The sequence below is a fragment of the Chlamydomonas reinhardtii genome, chromosome 12, assembly GCF_000002595.2.
Source record: "Chlamydomonas reinhardtii strain CC-503 cw92 mt+ chromosome 12, whole genome shotgun sequence".
Classification (NCBI taxonomy): Eukaryota; Viridiplantae; Chlorophyta; class Chlorophyceae; order Chlamydomonadales; family Chlamydomonadaceae; genus Chlamydomonas; species Chlamydomonas reinhardtii.
The window spans coordinates 54,685-68,670 of NC_057015.1; the positions used below are offsets into that span (position 1 = coordinate 54,685).

General features: G+C 59.7%; 3 protein-coding genes across 4 annotated transcripts; 2 read left to right on the forward strand and 1 right to left on the reverse strand.

The window, feature by feature from the left end:
- The first annotated feature begins 1,261 nt into the window (after window positions 1-1,261).
- On the forward strand, window positions 1,262-6,953 carry CHLRE_12g483700v5 (uncharacterized protein). Of its 2 annotated transcripts, none has more exons than XM_043067800.1 (9): window positions 1,262-1,523; window positions 1,886-1,971; window positions 2,146-2,341; window positions 2,537-2,622; window positions 2,840-3,029; window positions 3,276-3,361; window positions 3,507-3,709; window positions 3,885-3,945; window positions 4,070-6,953. In XM_043067800.1, exons 1-9 carry the CDS (start codon window positions 1,354-1,356, stop codon window positions 4,138-4,140), a joined length of 1,149 nt encoding a protein of 382 aa, XP_042917895.1. In that variant the 5' UTR covers window positions 1,262-1,353; the 3' UTR covers window positions 4,141-6,953. The 2 variants fall into 2 exon arrangements, with proteins under 2 accessions (XP_042917895.1, XP_001703164.1); XM_001703112.2 differs by having other exon boundaries at window positions 4,070-6,713.
- On the forward strand, window positions 4,972-9,093 carry CHLRE_12g483720v5 (uncharacterized protein). Its single transcript, XM_001703113.2, has 5 exons — window positions 4,972-5,348; window positions 5,449-6,049; window positions 6,269-6,450; window positions 7,944-8,004; window positions 8,206-9,093. The coding sequence occupies exons 1-5, from the start codon at window positions 5,061-5,063 to the stop codon at window positions 8,268-8,270; spliced, it is 1,197 nt and encodes a 398-aa protein (XP_001703165.2). The 5' UTR covers window positions 4,972-5,060; the 3' UTR covers window positions 8,271-9,093.
- Window positions 9,094-9,646: 553 nt separating this feature from the next.
- Window positions 9,647-13,781, reverse strand: CHLRE_12g483750v5 (uncharacterized protein). The gene is made up of 6 exons (XM_001703133.2): window positions 13,411-13,781; window positions 12,920-12,985; window positions 12,613-12,757; window positions 12,185-12,317; window positions 11,997-12,069; window positions 9,647-10,605 (listed from the first exon to the last, which is right to left on the reverse strand). Exons 1-6 carry the CDS (start codon window positions 13,540-13,542, stop codon window positions 10,489-10,491), a joined length of 666 nt encoding a protein of 221 aa, XP_001703185.1. The 5' UTR covers window positions 13,543-13,781; the 3' UTR covers window positions 9,647-10,488.
- Window positions 13,782-13,986: the final 205 nt, after the last annotated feature.

Genomic DNA, 13,986 nt, shown 5'->3' on the forward strand with positions numbered 1-13,986 from the left:
CCCCAGTCACCCCGCCACGTTCAGCCCGGCCCCCTGTGCCGACCCCTGCCGACTCTCCCGTCTCCCACCTGCTCCCGATGCCATCTGACCCCAGCATTGCCCCGGCACAATCCAACCCCTCAATCTGGAAGGTATTATGCGATTGGATGAAGACGCCAGCAGGGACTCAGCCAACTAAAGCGGTCAATGACGACCGCCCCACCCTGGCTTTCCCAGCAAACCGGACCTCGCCAACCTTCCTAAACCCTGTCCCATCGCACACCCTGGCTTTCCCAGCAAACAGGAGGACGGTCCCCAGGTCCTCCAGGCCAGGTGGAACACCTACACTGTGTGGTCTCCTCGGACGGACTTTTGCAGCTAGCAGCTTTGACTATTCGCTGATTTGCGTGCCATGCGTGCAGTCTGCGGGACCTTGCCCAACATGTGCCAACTGTTTTGTAGGGTGTTGGCACACCCTAAAACGGCACAGCACTCAAGCACGTGCACTAACCGGGGTGAGGCGGCTCTCACGCCACAATATCGAACCTGCTCAACGACTCGACAACCCAACCGCTCCGGGCCTCCCAACATGCATGTGCAGGCAGATGAGGACATCATAAACTAGCAGCAAAGCTGCATTTCTAGTAAGGCCCTACCCCATTAGTCCTGTATCGGTGCTGGCTCCTATTCACTCGCGAAGCAGTCCTACAGTCCAGGCACACAGGCCTGAGGCCTCTCTGCAGGAGTACCAGCCGCACCGCAGCTGCACCTCAAGAACGCCGTGTGTGCCAACACATTTCCACGAACATGCCCAATGGTGCTTACATTAATGTACTCGAAGTAAAGGCTCAGCTTCGAGGACACACCTGCAGCAGTTGGATGAGACCGTGCTGCTGAAACAGCATGTGGGCCAATTGATGTGGGCTGGAGTCAAGGGCTGAGTCTTCGTTATTGACGTATGTCGTGCAAAAGCCAGGGCCTGGTACTACATTTGTAAGCCGTGCAGTGGATTCGGAGCATCTTGTGCGTGCATGTGTGTATGTGTGTGTTGGGGGGGGGGGGAGACCGGCAGCCGCATAGCGGGTGTCGGAGGTGGCAACGACCTGGGCATACCTTTTCACGGGAACTCTGACCACCGCTTCCAGGAGGCCTGGGAGATGTCCCAAGATTAAACTGGATGCATGTATCCTCTTAAGCAGCGCGGAAAGCCGGGAACTCTTGCATGACCGGGATTGAATTTTCCTGGCTTGCATTCAAGGGCTCGGCCTCCACACAACCATGTCTTCTTTCAAAGGTTTTCTTTGGCCATACTCTGTGGTATACAACCAGAGCTCGACTGCCTCCTTACGTATCGGAGCCGCCAGACAACTAAAAATGCTGACCTTGAGACGTGCCCTGGTGCCATGCGCCGCCCCGCGCGTGGCGATGGCCCCTGTTCGTCTGGCTCCGGCCGTCTTGCGCACTCGGGAGGTCCGGGTGATGTGGAGCAAGCGCGACGAGACGCTCGCGAATTGGGAGCAACTCCGGTCCAACCCCGACGAGTGGTGAGCACAAGCGATTTTGGCTGATTGCATAGGGAGTGCTATTGAATGACGAGACTGCTTGTCGGCAGCTTAGGCCTGGTTGTGTGGCGGCCGCGGTTGCGGAGACTCGATTTTGCCGCGCAGGACTCTCGGCGCGACAGTCCCGGACTGCGCCGGCACCCCCCCTTTAACCCCCCCCCTCATGCACACGTTGGCCTTGGCAGCCGACACCTCAGTGTGACATGGTGGTTCAGGTTGTTTTACACGCGTAACAGAAAGGCGCCGGCTTTGCGCTGATCTGGCCGTGGCTGTGTGCCCAACCAGTTCCCACTGCCATTTTGGTAGGAGATTTCTAATCCCTGCATCCGCCCTCACCTCTTCAGGTACGACAACCGCACCCGCAAGACCAACCCCAAGGCGCCCGACTTCGTACGCAAGGATGATCGCGCCGTTGCTCTCTGGATTGACGGTGCGTGGAAGTGGGCGCACGACCGGGTACACAGCGTAGGACTGGTCCCATCCCACCCGGGGCAGCCCGCCGCACTACCGCCCCCATTGCATTTGTTTCTTCCGGCTCCTGCTGCTGCTTTCGCCGCTGGATCTCACCACCCATTTATCTCACCACCCATTGATACGATCCTAGGCCGCGACGTGCCCACCTGGGTCGAGGAGCTGCTCCACGACCTGGACTCGCGCCAGGTCAACCGCCGCCAGCAGCGTGACAGCGAGAGTGGGGACGAGCGCGGCGGCCGCGGCGAGCGCCGCAGCGGACCCGGAGGTGGCCGCCAAGCCGCGGAGGCTGCCAACTGGGAGGCCCTGCGCTCCAACCCCGACGAGTGGTGGGTGTTAGGCGGGGCTTGGGCTGTGGGTGCGCTGGTTGTGCCGGTTTAAGTGAAGAGCTGCCAGCGGGGGACAGCATGCTTGTACGGCATGTGATGGCATTGGTGGTCTGCTGCACATGTGTATCGATACGCTTGTGCAGTTGATATGGTCCGACCGGCCGACCTCTCGTGCTGCCCCCCCGTCTTGAACAGGTACGACAACCGCAACCGCAAGACCTCTGACCGCCAGCCCGACTTCGTGCGTCGTGACGACCGCAACTCGGCGCTGTGGCTGGACAGTGAGTAGCGGGCCCAGGCAGGCGTTCGGGGAACGGGCTCGGCGACTGCACCGAGGCCATCGATGTGGAGTAAAGGGTTGCAGCTCAGTCTTGATCTATGGCGCCGTTTTTGTAAGCCTCGCATGGTGGCGTAGTGCTGATTACCGCACAGTCATTCGCCAATGCCCTGGGCCCGAGGACATAGATGTAACACTTGTCTGGTTGCGTTCCTGTGCAGGCCGCGGCGTGCCCGAGTGGGTGGACGAGCTGCTTGCTGAGCTGGACGAGCGCCAGGCCGCCCGCCGCGAGCAGCGCGTGGCGGAGCGGGCGGCGGGTGGCGGCGACGAGCGCCAGGAGGGCGGCGGTGGCCGCCGCGGCGCCGAGGAGCTGGCCAACTGGGAGTCGCTGAGGGCCAACCCGATTGAGTGGTGAGTCAGAAGACGGAGGCGCATGGCAAGGCATTGTAGTGTGTGTTGCCACACAAGGCAATGCGGTATGCGTGCAGAGGTTGCGGAGGGAAACAGGTTGAGCTTTGAGGCGACGTGGATGGCGCGTCTTTGGCGTCTGGGGGTATTCGGTGTCTGCACCCCGTGCACGTACATGAGTATGGTTGCGTCTGCATCACATCTCATCATGCTTGTTTTGTACGGCCTGCTGCTCCCCGTTTTGAACAGGTACGACAACCGCAGCCGCAAGACCTCTGACCGCCAGCCCGACTTCGTGCGTCGTGACGACCGCCGCGCCGCCCTGTGGCTGGACAGTGAGTGGCTGCACCTGAGCAGAGGGGGGAAGGAAACGAGGACACGCATATGAAGGCCGCGGCACAGATCCAGGGTCAGCACATCATATCGAGTCCATCTGGGCATTTTCCTCAGCTTAAACGCATTGCTGCCCCAACCCTCCAGGCCGCGGCGCACCCCCCTGGGTGGGTGATCTGCTTGCTGAGCTGGACGCGGCCGCACAGGCTCGGCGGCAGCAGCGGCAGGCGGAGCGCAGCGCCGCCCCCTCCACGCCCGAGCTGGAGGCCAAGCGGGCCGCTGAGGCCGCCAACTGGGAGTCCCTGCGGGCCAACCCCGAGGCCTGGTTTGACAACCGCAACAACAAGCAGGTGTGTGGGGCGACCGGGAGACCAGGGGCGGAAGCGAGCGAGCGGTTAGGCGCACACAGGGTTGGGGTGGTGTCCCTTCCCCTGGAAGAGATTCCAATTTGCTGTGCCTGCCGTAAGCTCGTGGTACTTGTGGTCTGACCCGCTAACACTCGGAGCGCCATCTCTGGTCGCGCAGACGCCCAAGAGCCCCGACTTCCGCAAGAAGGACGACCGCACTCAGGCGCTGTGGGTGACAAGTGAGTGGCGGGAATGGCCTGGCGGGAGGGGAAGGGAGGGAACGTTCGCGTTCGAGAATGCAGCAGTTGCACTGCTGCCTTCTCCCACCTCGTCACTCAACTCCTCCCTGTCACCATGCTTCAGGCTACGGCGCGCCCGAGTGGCTCAACGAGCTGTTGTCGGAGCTGGACGCGCGCCAGGGCGCCCGCTACTAGTGGAGCGGAGGCATACGAGTCTGGAGGAAAGCGGAGGGATGGATGCGTGAGGTCTGGCGGTCTGTCGCCCAACAGAGGGCGTGCGGCCTCTGGCAGGCAGGTGGTGCGACAGCTGGGTGCAGCAGATGGCTACAACAGAACCTGTTGACTCCTCATCAGGGTCTTTCGGATTAGCGGTAACAATTGCGTTTGGTGGTGCTTTTGTTTCGCATGGTTACCTTCACTCCTTATAAAGCCGGTGGCTTTTTGTTTTGGTTGATGCGATGGATGTAGCAGCTCATACGGATGCACTTGCCACGGCCCCTTATTATGGCCGCGCACCCCTGCATGCGTGCTTCGAAGTTAGAGGCGCGCTGGTGCGAGGCGCTTTAGAGGAGCCCTGGTTCGTGGTATGACAGGCAGGCCTCGAACTGTGTGGTCAACCTTCCGGAATTGACAATGTTCCTTACTCTTGTTTGGGTGTTAGGTTCCCGTGCGTTGTTCGTCGTGAGATCGGAACACGTTTGAGTATGACACGCAACTGTGTGGGTGTTGGAGGCATGATCTGCGCCCGCACGGGTCGGGGGTTCCCTGACCGTGGCTTCGAATTGACCGCCAGGAATCTGCCTGAGTGTAGTGCCAGAAATCTTACCGCGGCCGATCGGGGAGGCCGGGCTGGGCCGGGTTGGTCTGAACTAGTCAGAACCCCCATGCCCCTGATCCCAAGTCCCTAAACAGTGCTGTAAATGAATGTGCTGGACGATCACGAGGATGTACTCCAGTTGTGTTCATGTAAGGGCTGCATTATACTGCCAGCGCTTGCTCTAATACGTGACGCACTCCGGAGGCAACGGTCAGAACCGCGTCAAAGAATGCTTTCCTCCCGGGCGAGCCTGCACGGCCCGCACACCAGGAATCGTTGCATCAGGACGTGGGTGCAAATGCCGCTGCCTCGACGCGTTGTCACTGTTGACCCGACTGCTGCTGGACGCAAGGATGCTCGGCGGTCCGGTGTCGAGGCGCTGCGGTCAGCAAGGGCGGCCGTCTACGCCGCCATCAAATCGTCTGGCGCTCTAGAAAAGCGTAATTACATCGAACTGGAGTGCTACACCTGGTCGGTGCAACCGGAGGAGGACGACATTGCTGCGCGCCATCCCTCGCCGCCCAACGCCATCCGAGCCAGCGGCTATCTGTATGGCTTTGGAATAGACGGACATGACGTTATTCGGGTGAGCTCAGTTGCAGACACGGGGCTGGAGGTCATGTCACCGCCACCGAGTCTGCTCTACAGGTGGCAGAACGGTCGTGTCTGCCCTGATGCTGTAACAGGTGCGGGCAGCTGGTTCCGCGGCGGAGGCGCTGCTCCGCCTGCCACCGTCCTCGCACGTCCTGGTCCAGGGGCGCCTGGCAGTGCCCCGTGACGCGCCGGTGGCGGCGCCAGCGAGCCCTGGACAGCCGGCGCCGCCACCGCCACCGCCATTCCCACCGCCACCCTACATCTGGGCCACGTCTGTTACCCTCAAGCCCAGTGCAGCCACTGTTGATAAGACCCCACAAGCAAGCAGTGCCAGCAGCGATAGCAGCGCCACTGGAGGCGGAGGTAGCAGCTTCGGTCGCATGGCTGGCGGCAGCGTCAACGGCCGCATTACCACAAGCACTACTGGCAGTGCCGTCAGCCACATTGACAACAACAGGGCCACGAGCAGCACGAGCAGCCCTTCCGTCAGCAGTCCGACTCGGACAGGAACACTTGGCAGTGCAAGTAGAGGTGGCGAGCGGGCTCAGCAGGTGGTGGCGTTCTGGGAGGACCTGCGAGCCAACCCCGGCGACTGGTGGGACAACCGGGAGGACAAGGCCAGCGGCCGGGGCAATCCCAACATCCCCGACTTCCGTAACAAAATGGATCGCGGCAAGGCGGTATGGATTGTCGGTGAGTGCCCGCGTGAATAATGAAGCGGGTAGGTGCAAGGCTGTGCTACGTTGGCTAGTGTCGGCATTGCGTTGCCGCACTCCCGAACGTGGATCAATCAGCAGATAAGCCAGCTTAGTGAGAGGGGGGCACACCAGGGGGAGTTAGTCCCTCTTGTTGCTGATGACACTGCCTTGCTTTGGGCCCGTGCTCCTATCCTGTTCGGTAATTTGCGCGCAGACCGTTGCGCACCTGCCTGGGTCCGCGAGTGGTTGCAGCAGCACCCGCCCGGCAGCCTGGCCAGCAGCACTGCCGGTGCCGCCCAGGGTGGCACGCAGGCCCAGGCGTCAAGCGCTGACGAGGCGCTGTGGGAGGACCTGCAGGCGAACCCTGAGAAATGGTGGGAGCAGTGCATGATGGCAGTCAAGTAGGGCAACGGGTGTCTGCGCTTGCGTGTGACCTGCACTGTCATGCAGTAGGTGCAGCAAGCAAAGTGGTTTCGGGCATGCTGTGTGTGTATGTGTGTGTGTGTGTGTGTGTGTGTGTGTGTGTGTGTGTGTGTGTGTGTAAAAAAATGACGAAACGAAGGCCGCCCAAGCGGCACCGGAGTTACTTACGGATACCTACCAGTTTACCGAGCGTCGCGTGGCTGCCGTGACCCAGGTAGTCATACTTACCCGCGATAAGCCTCTAACCCACACGGGCGACCATTCGGCCTGACCCCGCGATGTACCTGTATGCGTCCATGCTCCGCACCATGGGCGAGCTAAACAACGTTCACCCAACACGCCTAATTCCCAGATTCCCGCCCGCTGGTCGTAGTCGAGCGCAAAAGCGGAAGCATGGGCATAGGGCGGCAGCGAGGAAGTGTCACAGGCAGGCGAATGGCAAAGGCGACAAGTGTGGTGGCGTGCAGCAGACAAGCTAGGTATCACGCGTCCTAAATCCCGCCCACTAAGTACAATAAAACTAAAAGAAGAGGGCGAGTTAGTGGTGGCACTGTGTGTGTGTGTGTGTGTGTGTGTGTGTGTGTGTGTGTGTGTGTGTGTGTGTGTGTGTGTGTGTGTGTGTGTGTGTGTGTGTGTGTGTGTGTGTGTGTGTGTGTGTTAAAGAGCACAAGGAAAACGTAGCGCAAAGAATGTGTTGTGTGTGTGTGTTAAAAAACGAAACGAAAGCCCGCCCAATGACGCGACGGAGTTACTTACGAGCGTCGCGTGGCTGCCGTGACCCAGGTAGTCATACTTACCCGCGATAAGCCTGGAACCCCACGGGCGACCATTCGGCCTGACCCCGCGATGCACCTGTATGCGTCATGCTCCGCACCCTGGGCGAGCTAAAGAACGTTTACCCAGCACGCCTAATTCCCAGATTCCCGCCCGCTGGTCGTAGTCGAGCTCACCTGATAGTGAACACGTGTGTGTGTGTGTGTGTGTTTGTGTGTGTGTGTGTGTGTGTGTGTGTGTGTTAAAAAACGAAACGAAAGCCCGCCCAGACGACGCCGGAGTTACTTACCGATGTGTGTGTGTGTGTGTGTGTGTGTGTGTGTGTGTGTGTGTGTGTGTGTGTGTGTGTGTGTGTGTGTGTGTGTGTGTGTGTGTGTGTGTGTGTGTGTGTGTGTGTGTGTGTGTAGGGGAGCTTGTGCATAGGGCAGGGTGCCAAATGTATGGAAGTACATGCAGGTCTGGCCAATGGTAACCTTCAGCTGTGGTGCCTGCGATGCGCCTGGCTGGCCCCTGCTGCATCCCCCCTCCCGCATATGCAGGTGGGACAACCGCAAGAGCAAGGTATGTCGCAAGTTAGGAGGTGTTTTTTGCCTTGCATGTCCTCCTTGCACTTCCAATCACCTACAGTGATGCCGTTCAGCTCATGGTAACTCGCATAGAAGCCTAACAAACAGTTCGCCCACGTGCTCCAGACGAGTCCCAAGGCCCCTGACTTCAAGCGTAAAGAAGACGGCAAGGGGTTGTGGTTGCACGGTGAGGCAACGGGGCATGCAATGTCCTATGTGTGTAAGGGCCCCCCTCTTTTGTTCCTGGTATCCACCTGCTGTTGGTCCATCTTGGCCTTCACTGTGCCACCACAGTGGGCTCCATGGGTCCAAACACCCTGAGCACACGGTGGTGCTGATTCCCATGCTGCACACCCGCCGCTGCCATCCCGTACCCACTGTGTTGTAGGCCACAAGCCGGTGCCCATTTGGGTTCTCAAGTACCTGTTCTTCCTCGACCACCCCAACGCCTAGGGCAAGACACACCTGCTGGCGGGCCGGATCACATCCCCAGCACATACCGTAGTGCATGGCGGTAAGGCTGCTGAAGTGCTTGGAGCATAGGGTGCTGGCAGCGAGGGCCGGGATGGCCGGGGTGGGGGTAGGGGTTGGCTGGGATCGGGCTTTGGGGTGGGGCCTGCGGGTGGCTGCACTGGGTAGCCGTATGGGAGTGATGATTGAGAGAGGTGTTCCCGGATGCGATTTGGCTGTACTTGAGGTTAGGGCATGTCCTCCGGCCGCATTCTGGCCGCTTGTCCTGTGCTTGCATGCCCACGACCATGGCATGTGGGGCGAGGCGGGGAAGTGAAGGTTGAGGGTGCTGCACAGTGTGGATGGTGGATGTGGGGCAATCAGATAGGTGCTGGCATTGCCATAGTCTGAGCACAAGGTTGGGCCCGCGTGTCGCCTGCCTGCTACTTCCTTTGCTAGTTTGCTTTGCCGGTACGTACGCATACATGCGCACTGCTCGCGGCATGGCCCACAAAGGACATGGGTACAGGTATGGCTAGGGCATGTACAACGTACAGTGCGCGACAGTAGTGATCACAGGCCCACAGCTCCAGTATCACAACATGTACGGTATGTGCCAATGCCTTAAGGCGGGCTGTCGCTGTGCCATGCTCGTGTATCTTGGTCACAAGTGTGTTTCTGTGTGTTCGCATAAGTACATCTATGGAACGCCATTGGGGGGGACTGTGCGCGGCCGGAGGCACATGTGAGACAGGAGGAACAGCCCGTGCAGATGGGTGGGGCCGAGTCTGATGGGCGCATCTTACTCTGAACAGCCGTAAAACTATGCAACACTCCGGCGCAGCTTCTCAGCCTCGGACCGCCGTCCACCCATCCCCTAACGTACGTAGTCTGACCTGGGCCCAAGGTTCATCATCCATACCAGGGGCAGGAGAAACACCCATAATATTAGGAAAGAGGCAATCTTTTGACGAAGTGCGTGAATTGCGACGGACGCGGAGCACGGCTGAGGAGCCGTTGGTCGTAGCTAGCAGCAGTAAGCAGGGCTGACAGAGAGCGGGGTAGCGTCGCACGTACCGGTGTGGCCATGTAGGCATGTACCCTACCTGGCATCTGTTGGGTGCACACAGCGCAAGGAGCAACTCGAAAGGCTCTGGGCAGCTGAGCTGCAACCCCCGATGGGGGGGGGGGGGGGCGCTGGCATTAAGTGCCAAGGCACCTAGTTATCGCAGACAAGAAAGGGTGGTTTTTCCTCGCAAGGGAAAAGTGGGCTGAGCGCACGCCACGTCTCCCAGTCTGAGGCCGCAAGCGTCTACCTCATCTCCCGGACATAGCCGGGGTCGGTTCGTACAGGTATGGCATCGCGTAGCGGTCTGGAGCCCACTTACGGCTTACAGTTGAACGTTTCCCAAAACTCGGTGTGCAAACGCGTGTCGCTTGAATTATAAGCACCATCGGCGGTGGTACGAACTGACCCCGGCTATGTCCGGGAGATGAGGTAGACGCTAGCGGCCTCAATCTGGAAACGTGGCGCGGGCTCAGCCCACTTTTCCTTGGTCTGGCGCTATAAGGGCCCTCCAGCTCGGGCCATGGCTTGACAGGGACAGGAGAGCACGCATGACCCTGTGTGCATACCACCTATACCCACGCACTCGCGCACACACACACACACAAACACAAACGTTATCTGCCGGATCGATAAAGGCACCATTAAAACGCCCGCGGCTTTTATCGAGAGTTATGCATTGAATGTCATTAACCTCCCCTGTTCATTACAAGCACTCGGCACCGACTTCGGAACCTGCTCCTCCAACCCCTGGCGTACCCAAGCCCAGGTTGAGTCGCCCACTGCTGGCGTTACCTACTCCCCCACGCTCAGGTAGGCCTGCATTGGCCATGTAGCAAGTCCTCCTGCAGCGACTCGACTTTCCACACACATACACTCCCCCGAGGTACCGATATAGCCTATCGGGCTGCAGTTGCGCCGTGTCCCCCTTGCCCCATCAGTCCGGAGAGGCTATCGTTCCTCGCGCCGCCGTGTACGTATTCAACTACCACGGAACTCTTGGCAGTAGCCACTCCCCGAGGCTCCCTATGCACTATTCAATGCTTACATGTGCCGTAGAATCACTGCAGTATGGCTACTGATGCATGTCCTCATCCTCAATCCGTCCTCACCACCCGACCACCATCACACACACAGCGGCACGGCACCGTGAGCTTAGGTGCGCCAGCTGACCTTGGTCTTGCTGCGCCAGTCGTTATCTGTTTGGGCGTAGTTGCCGTACTTCGCGGCCATCTTGCTGCGCACCTTGTCGTACGCCTTTTCCCCCATGGTCTGCGGCGCAGTTTTAGGGTCAAACAAATTATTTAGCGGTCAGTGGCCAGCGAGTAAGCGATTGCGAGCGCGAGGGGGTCAGGGGAGACCTGCTTGGCGTCGGGGAAGCCCCCCCATCCGCACCCGGGAGCCATTCCGGCCCACGACGTGGGTCCAAGCGCCTACACCGCCTAAATGGCATCATGTGACAGTTATAGTTACAGTGACATACAATAGGTCTCTGCATGGTTCCCGGGCATAACTTTGACTAAGAGCCGAAGTCGATGTAGTGACCAGGATGTGTAGGGCAAGTGGAGGTCGCGGTAAGGTGGGGAGGGCAATCCGCATGACCGCCGCGGGGCAGAGGCGACGGCGCCGAGGCGCATCAAAATTGTCATACTATGATTTTAAGTATATAAATACACGCACATATATACACACGCACGCACCAACCACCGTGTCCGAGGCTGCTCTCCCCCGAAGCGCCTGCGCTATGCGCCCGACCGGCTGCAGCCCACCGAGCAGCTCCCCGACCGTGTAGGTCAGTGCTGAAAACCACCGCCAACCTTGAGGCTCGCCTCAAGAGGCTGGGCGCGCTGCGGCCCGGCCTGCTGGCTATCGGCTGCAAGCTGCACCCGTTGCAGTGCCTAGACCCTGGCAGTGCCAGCGTCTGCAGCTGGGGCGGCGCGTGGGGCCACGCCGAGGCGCTGCGGGCCGCGGAAGCCGTGTTGCCGGCAGCCGCGGTCATCGCCAGCGGTCACGGCCATAACCACATGCGCTGCGATCATCTCCAAAAGAAGACCGCAAACAATCTGAGCCGCGTGCTGCTGAACGAGATGATCTGGCCACCCTTCGGTTCGCAACCTGCACGGACTGGGCTACGATGAGATGAACGTGGAGCTGGTCGCCCGGTTTTGGGACAACCCCAGCTTGGGAACCAGGGCGCGTGCGGTTGTGCCATGCGCGTTACAGCGGCACGTTCAGCGTGCGGCTGTACAGCAAGGAGCAGCGCCAAGCGCGCATTGCTCTCGGCTTCTGTGCGCCATGCAGCGGTGGCTGCGTGGGCTGCACGCCTTAGCATCAGTAGCGCCGCTACAGTGGTGGGCTATGGTGGCGATCGCAGGCGTGGAGGTGGGCGTGGCAGCAGCTGCAGACCGGCTACAGCCCATTGAGCAGGCCCCAAAGCGGGTGTTTGCATTGCTCGAAGGTGTGTGGAGCGGTGTGTACGTGGTTGGGCCCGACATTCAAGTATTGACTAGCTGTGCATTGATGTGCGTTAGGGCGTGGCTGGGTTGCATACCTGTCCTGCGGCCATTGGGCGGCCTTGGGACATCCACCACACCGCGGGCCAAGCCTCCCACCCTTTCCCTATCTGCCCGCCCATCTCCGCCCCCAGCCTACCCAGTGCCCACCTTCGATTTGCTGGCAAACTTCTCAATGTCCTTGGCCAGGCTGGATAGCGTCTTGCCGCGCTGCTCGGAGGTCCTGTAAGGTGTGGCGCAATGCAAGTGACTTGAAATGGAGCTGGTTATGCGGTGCTGTGCAACAAGGTATGTGTAGCATTTGATAACTACTGCACGGCACCGCATCGTCCACGCACTGCGCGTCGAAGGCGTCGTAGGGCTGCTCCTCCGCGATGACGAAGCGCAGCGCAATGGCCAGCGCGATCGTGAAGATCTGCAGCACCACAAACCCGAGCGCCACCCAGCGCGCGATGGACAGCTGGTTCGACACTGCGAGGGTACAGGAGCAGCGAGCGTAAGTGACATACTGATTTGACGGTCGTGGGGGCAGCATTCATCTTCGTGCTTGGATTGGATGGGAGGGGGATAAGCTGAGCGCGGTCCTGTGCTTCGTTCTATGGTTCAGGTAGGCCCGTTGACAGCCAACCGCATCGCGCCACCAAAAGCCATTGGCGAACCCTCTCCTGCTGCCCTCGCGCTGCCTGCCAAACGCAAGCCAGGGCTCCCCTTCGCGCTGCCCCACCACACGTCAGTTCCTGCCCACAACATTGCCACTGGCACGCACCCTGACTGTACTTCTTCGGGTCTTCCTTTGGGTCCACAATCTTTGCAGTTACCGCGTCAAACCCAAACAGCAGCGCCAGCACCAGCGCAATTTGCAGCAGAATGGAGAAGCCACCGCACGCCAGGAAGCCTAGCAACACACGCTTCTGCGGGTTGGGAGGGGATGTGAGGTTGGAGCACAGGTCATAGGTGACACTTTGACAAATGTTGGAAGGGAATGGTCCTGCAATCGATTACCTCGGCGACGCGTGCCGCACACTTGCGTGGCATCTGCTGTCAGTATCTTGCGTGTGTATGCGCCCCCTCACCTTGTGGTAGCTGCCCCAGAAGCCCAGAAGCGACGCAAAGATGTTGAGCACGCCCAGGATGACGAACTGCAGTGAGTGGGGTTGGCAGCGCGCGCGGTGAGGACAGCTGTGTTCATTTGCCTTCATCCTAAACCGAAGTCATAGGCTCTGTCAGAACCGCGCAATTACGCAGTACGGTAGTTGCAATAGGAGACTATCAAATGGCGGCGTTCTGGGCGCGGCCACCCACCGAACCGTCACGAGTACAGTGCCAACGGGCACAGGACCATGCCTGTCGTGTACACCCCTGGTAACAGTGACACTCAAACCTAAGCGACCCACTTGGCCGCTTGCTGTGTTGCGGCTTTCCATCGTTTGCCCGCGTCCCTGCCGTGCTGTGCCCTTTCCCAACCGTGCACGCTCCTTCCTCTGCTCCGGACCCTGACAAGTGATGCCGCCCGCGTGCTCCCATGGCTCACCCTGTCCTGTCCACCCCTTATGCCCGCTCTCACCATTACTGGGGCAAAGTCTTTCGGGGGATTCTGCACCTTGCAGCCGAAGATGATATAGGCCACGCCTATGACTGCACTGAAGAATACCGCTATCCGCATAATAATGCCTGATGCTTTAGCACAGGAGACCATTTTTCAGCCGGCCCCGGAGCTCTGCAAGAGAACTCTGCTGAGCAAGAATTGACTGGACGCAGAGTAGGCTTTTCACGCTAGTACAACTCTATCAACAGTCAACTGATTCACGGTATTTTGTAGACAGAAATGTTTTGAGTGCAGACGTGGGAGTAGGTGAAGGCGTAGCGAGGAAGGTGGAGACAGACAGGCCGCGACCAAGGTTTGAGACAATAAGGAAGGAAGGCAAAGTTTGTAGTTTAACTATGTTCCTGGAGTTGCGAGAAAATGCAAATGCCTTGGCACGAACCCGTTCGAGGTTCGTGCACGGGGGCCCCCGGCCTCCGGCTTCCATCCGGTCGTCTGGCCCTCTTGCGAGGTTCGCGCCTCTTCGTAAGAGCGTTCGATGCCACCCAGCCAGCTGACATGGGCTGAGACCCACAATGACTGGGTTACACTGGCACG

Coding starts and splice junctions, on each gene's coding strand:
- CHLRE_12g483700v5 (XM_043067800.1), top strand. CDS start 1,354: ATGCTGACCTTGAGACGTGCCCTGGTGCCATGCGCCGCCCCGCGCGTG. Junction 3,030..3,275: donor AGGGCCAACCCGATTGAGTG/GTGAGTCAGAAG, acceptor CGTTTTGAACAG/GTACGACAACCGCAGCCGCA. Junction 3,710..3,884: donor ACAACCGCAACAACAAGCAG/GTGTGTGGGGCG, acceptor CTGGTCGCGCAG/ACGCCCAAGAGCCCCGACTT.
- CHLRE_12g483720v5 (XM_001703113.2), top strand. CDS start 5,061: ATGCCGCTGCCTCGACGCGTTGTCACTGTTGACCCGACTGCTGCTGGA. Junction 5,349..5,448: donor ACGGACATGACGTTATTCGG/GTGAGCTCAGTT, acceptor ATGCTGTAACAG/GTGCGGGCAGCTGGTTCCGC. Junction 6,451..7,943: donor GGGAGCAGTGCATGATGGCA/GTCAAGTAGGGC, acceptor CACGTGCTCCAG/ACGAGTCCCAAGGCCCCTGA.
- CHLRE_12g483750v5 (XM_001703133.2), bottom strand. CDS start 13,542: ATGGTCTCCTGTGCTAAAGCATCAGGCATTATTATGCGGATAGCGGTA. Junction 12,758..12,919: donor TCTGGGGCAGCTACCACAAG/GTGAGGGGGCGC, acceptor CCCAACCCGCAG/AAGCGTGTGTTGCTAGGCTT. Junction 10,606..11,996: donor AGTTTGCCAGCAAATCGAAG/GTGGGCACTGGG, acceptor ACTGCGCCGCAG/ACCATGGGGGAAAAGGCGTA.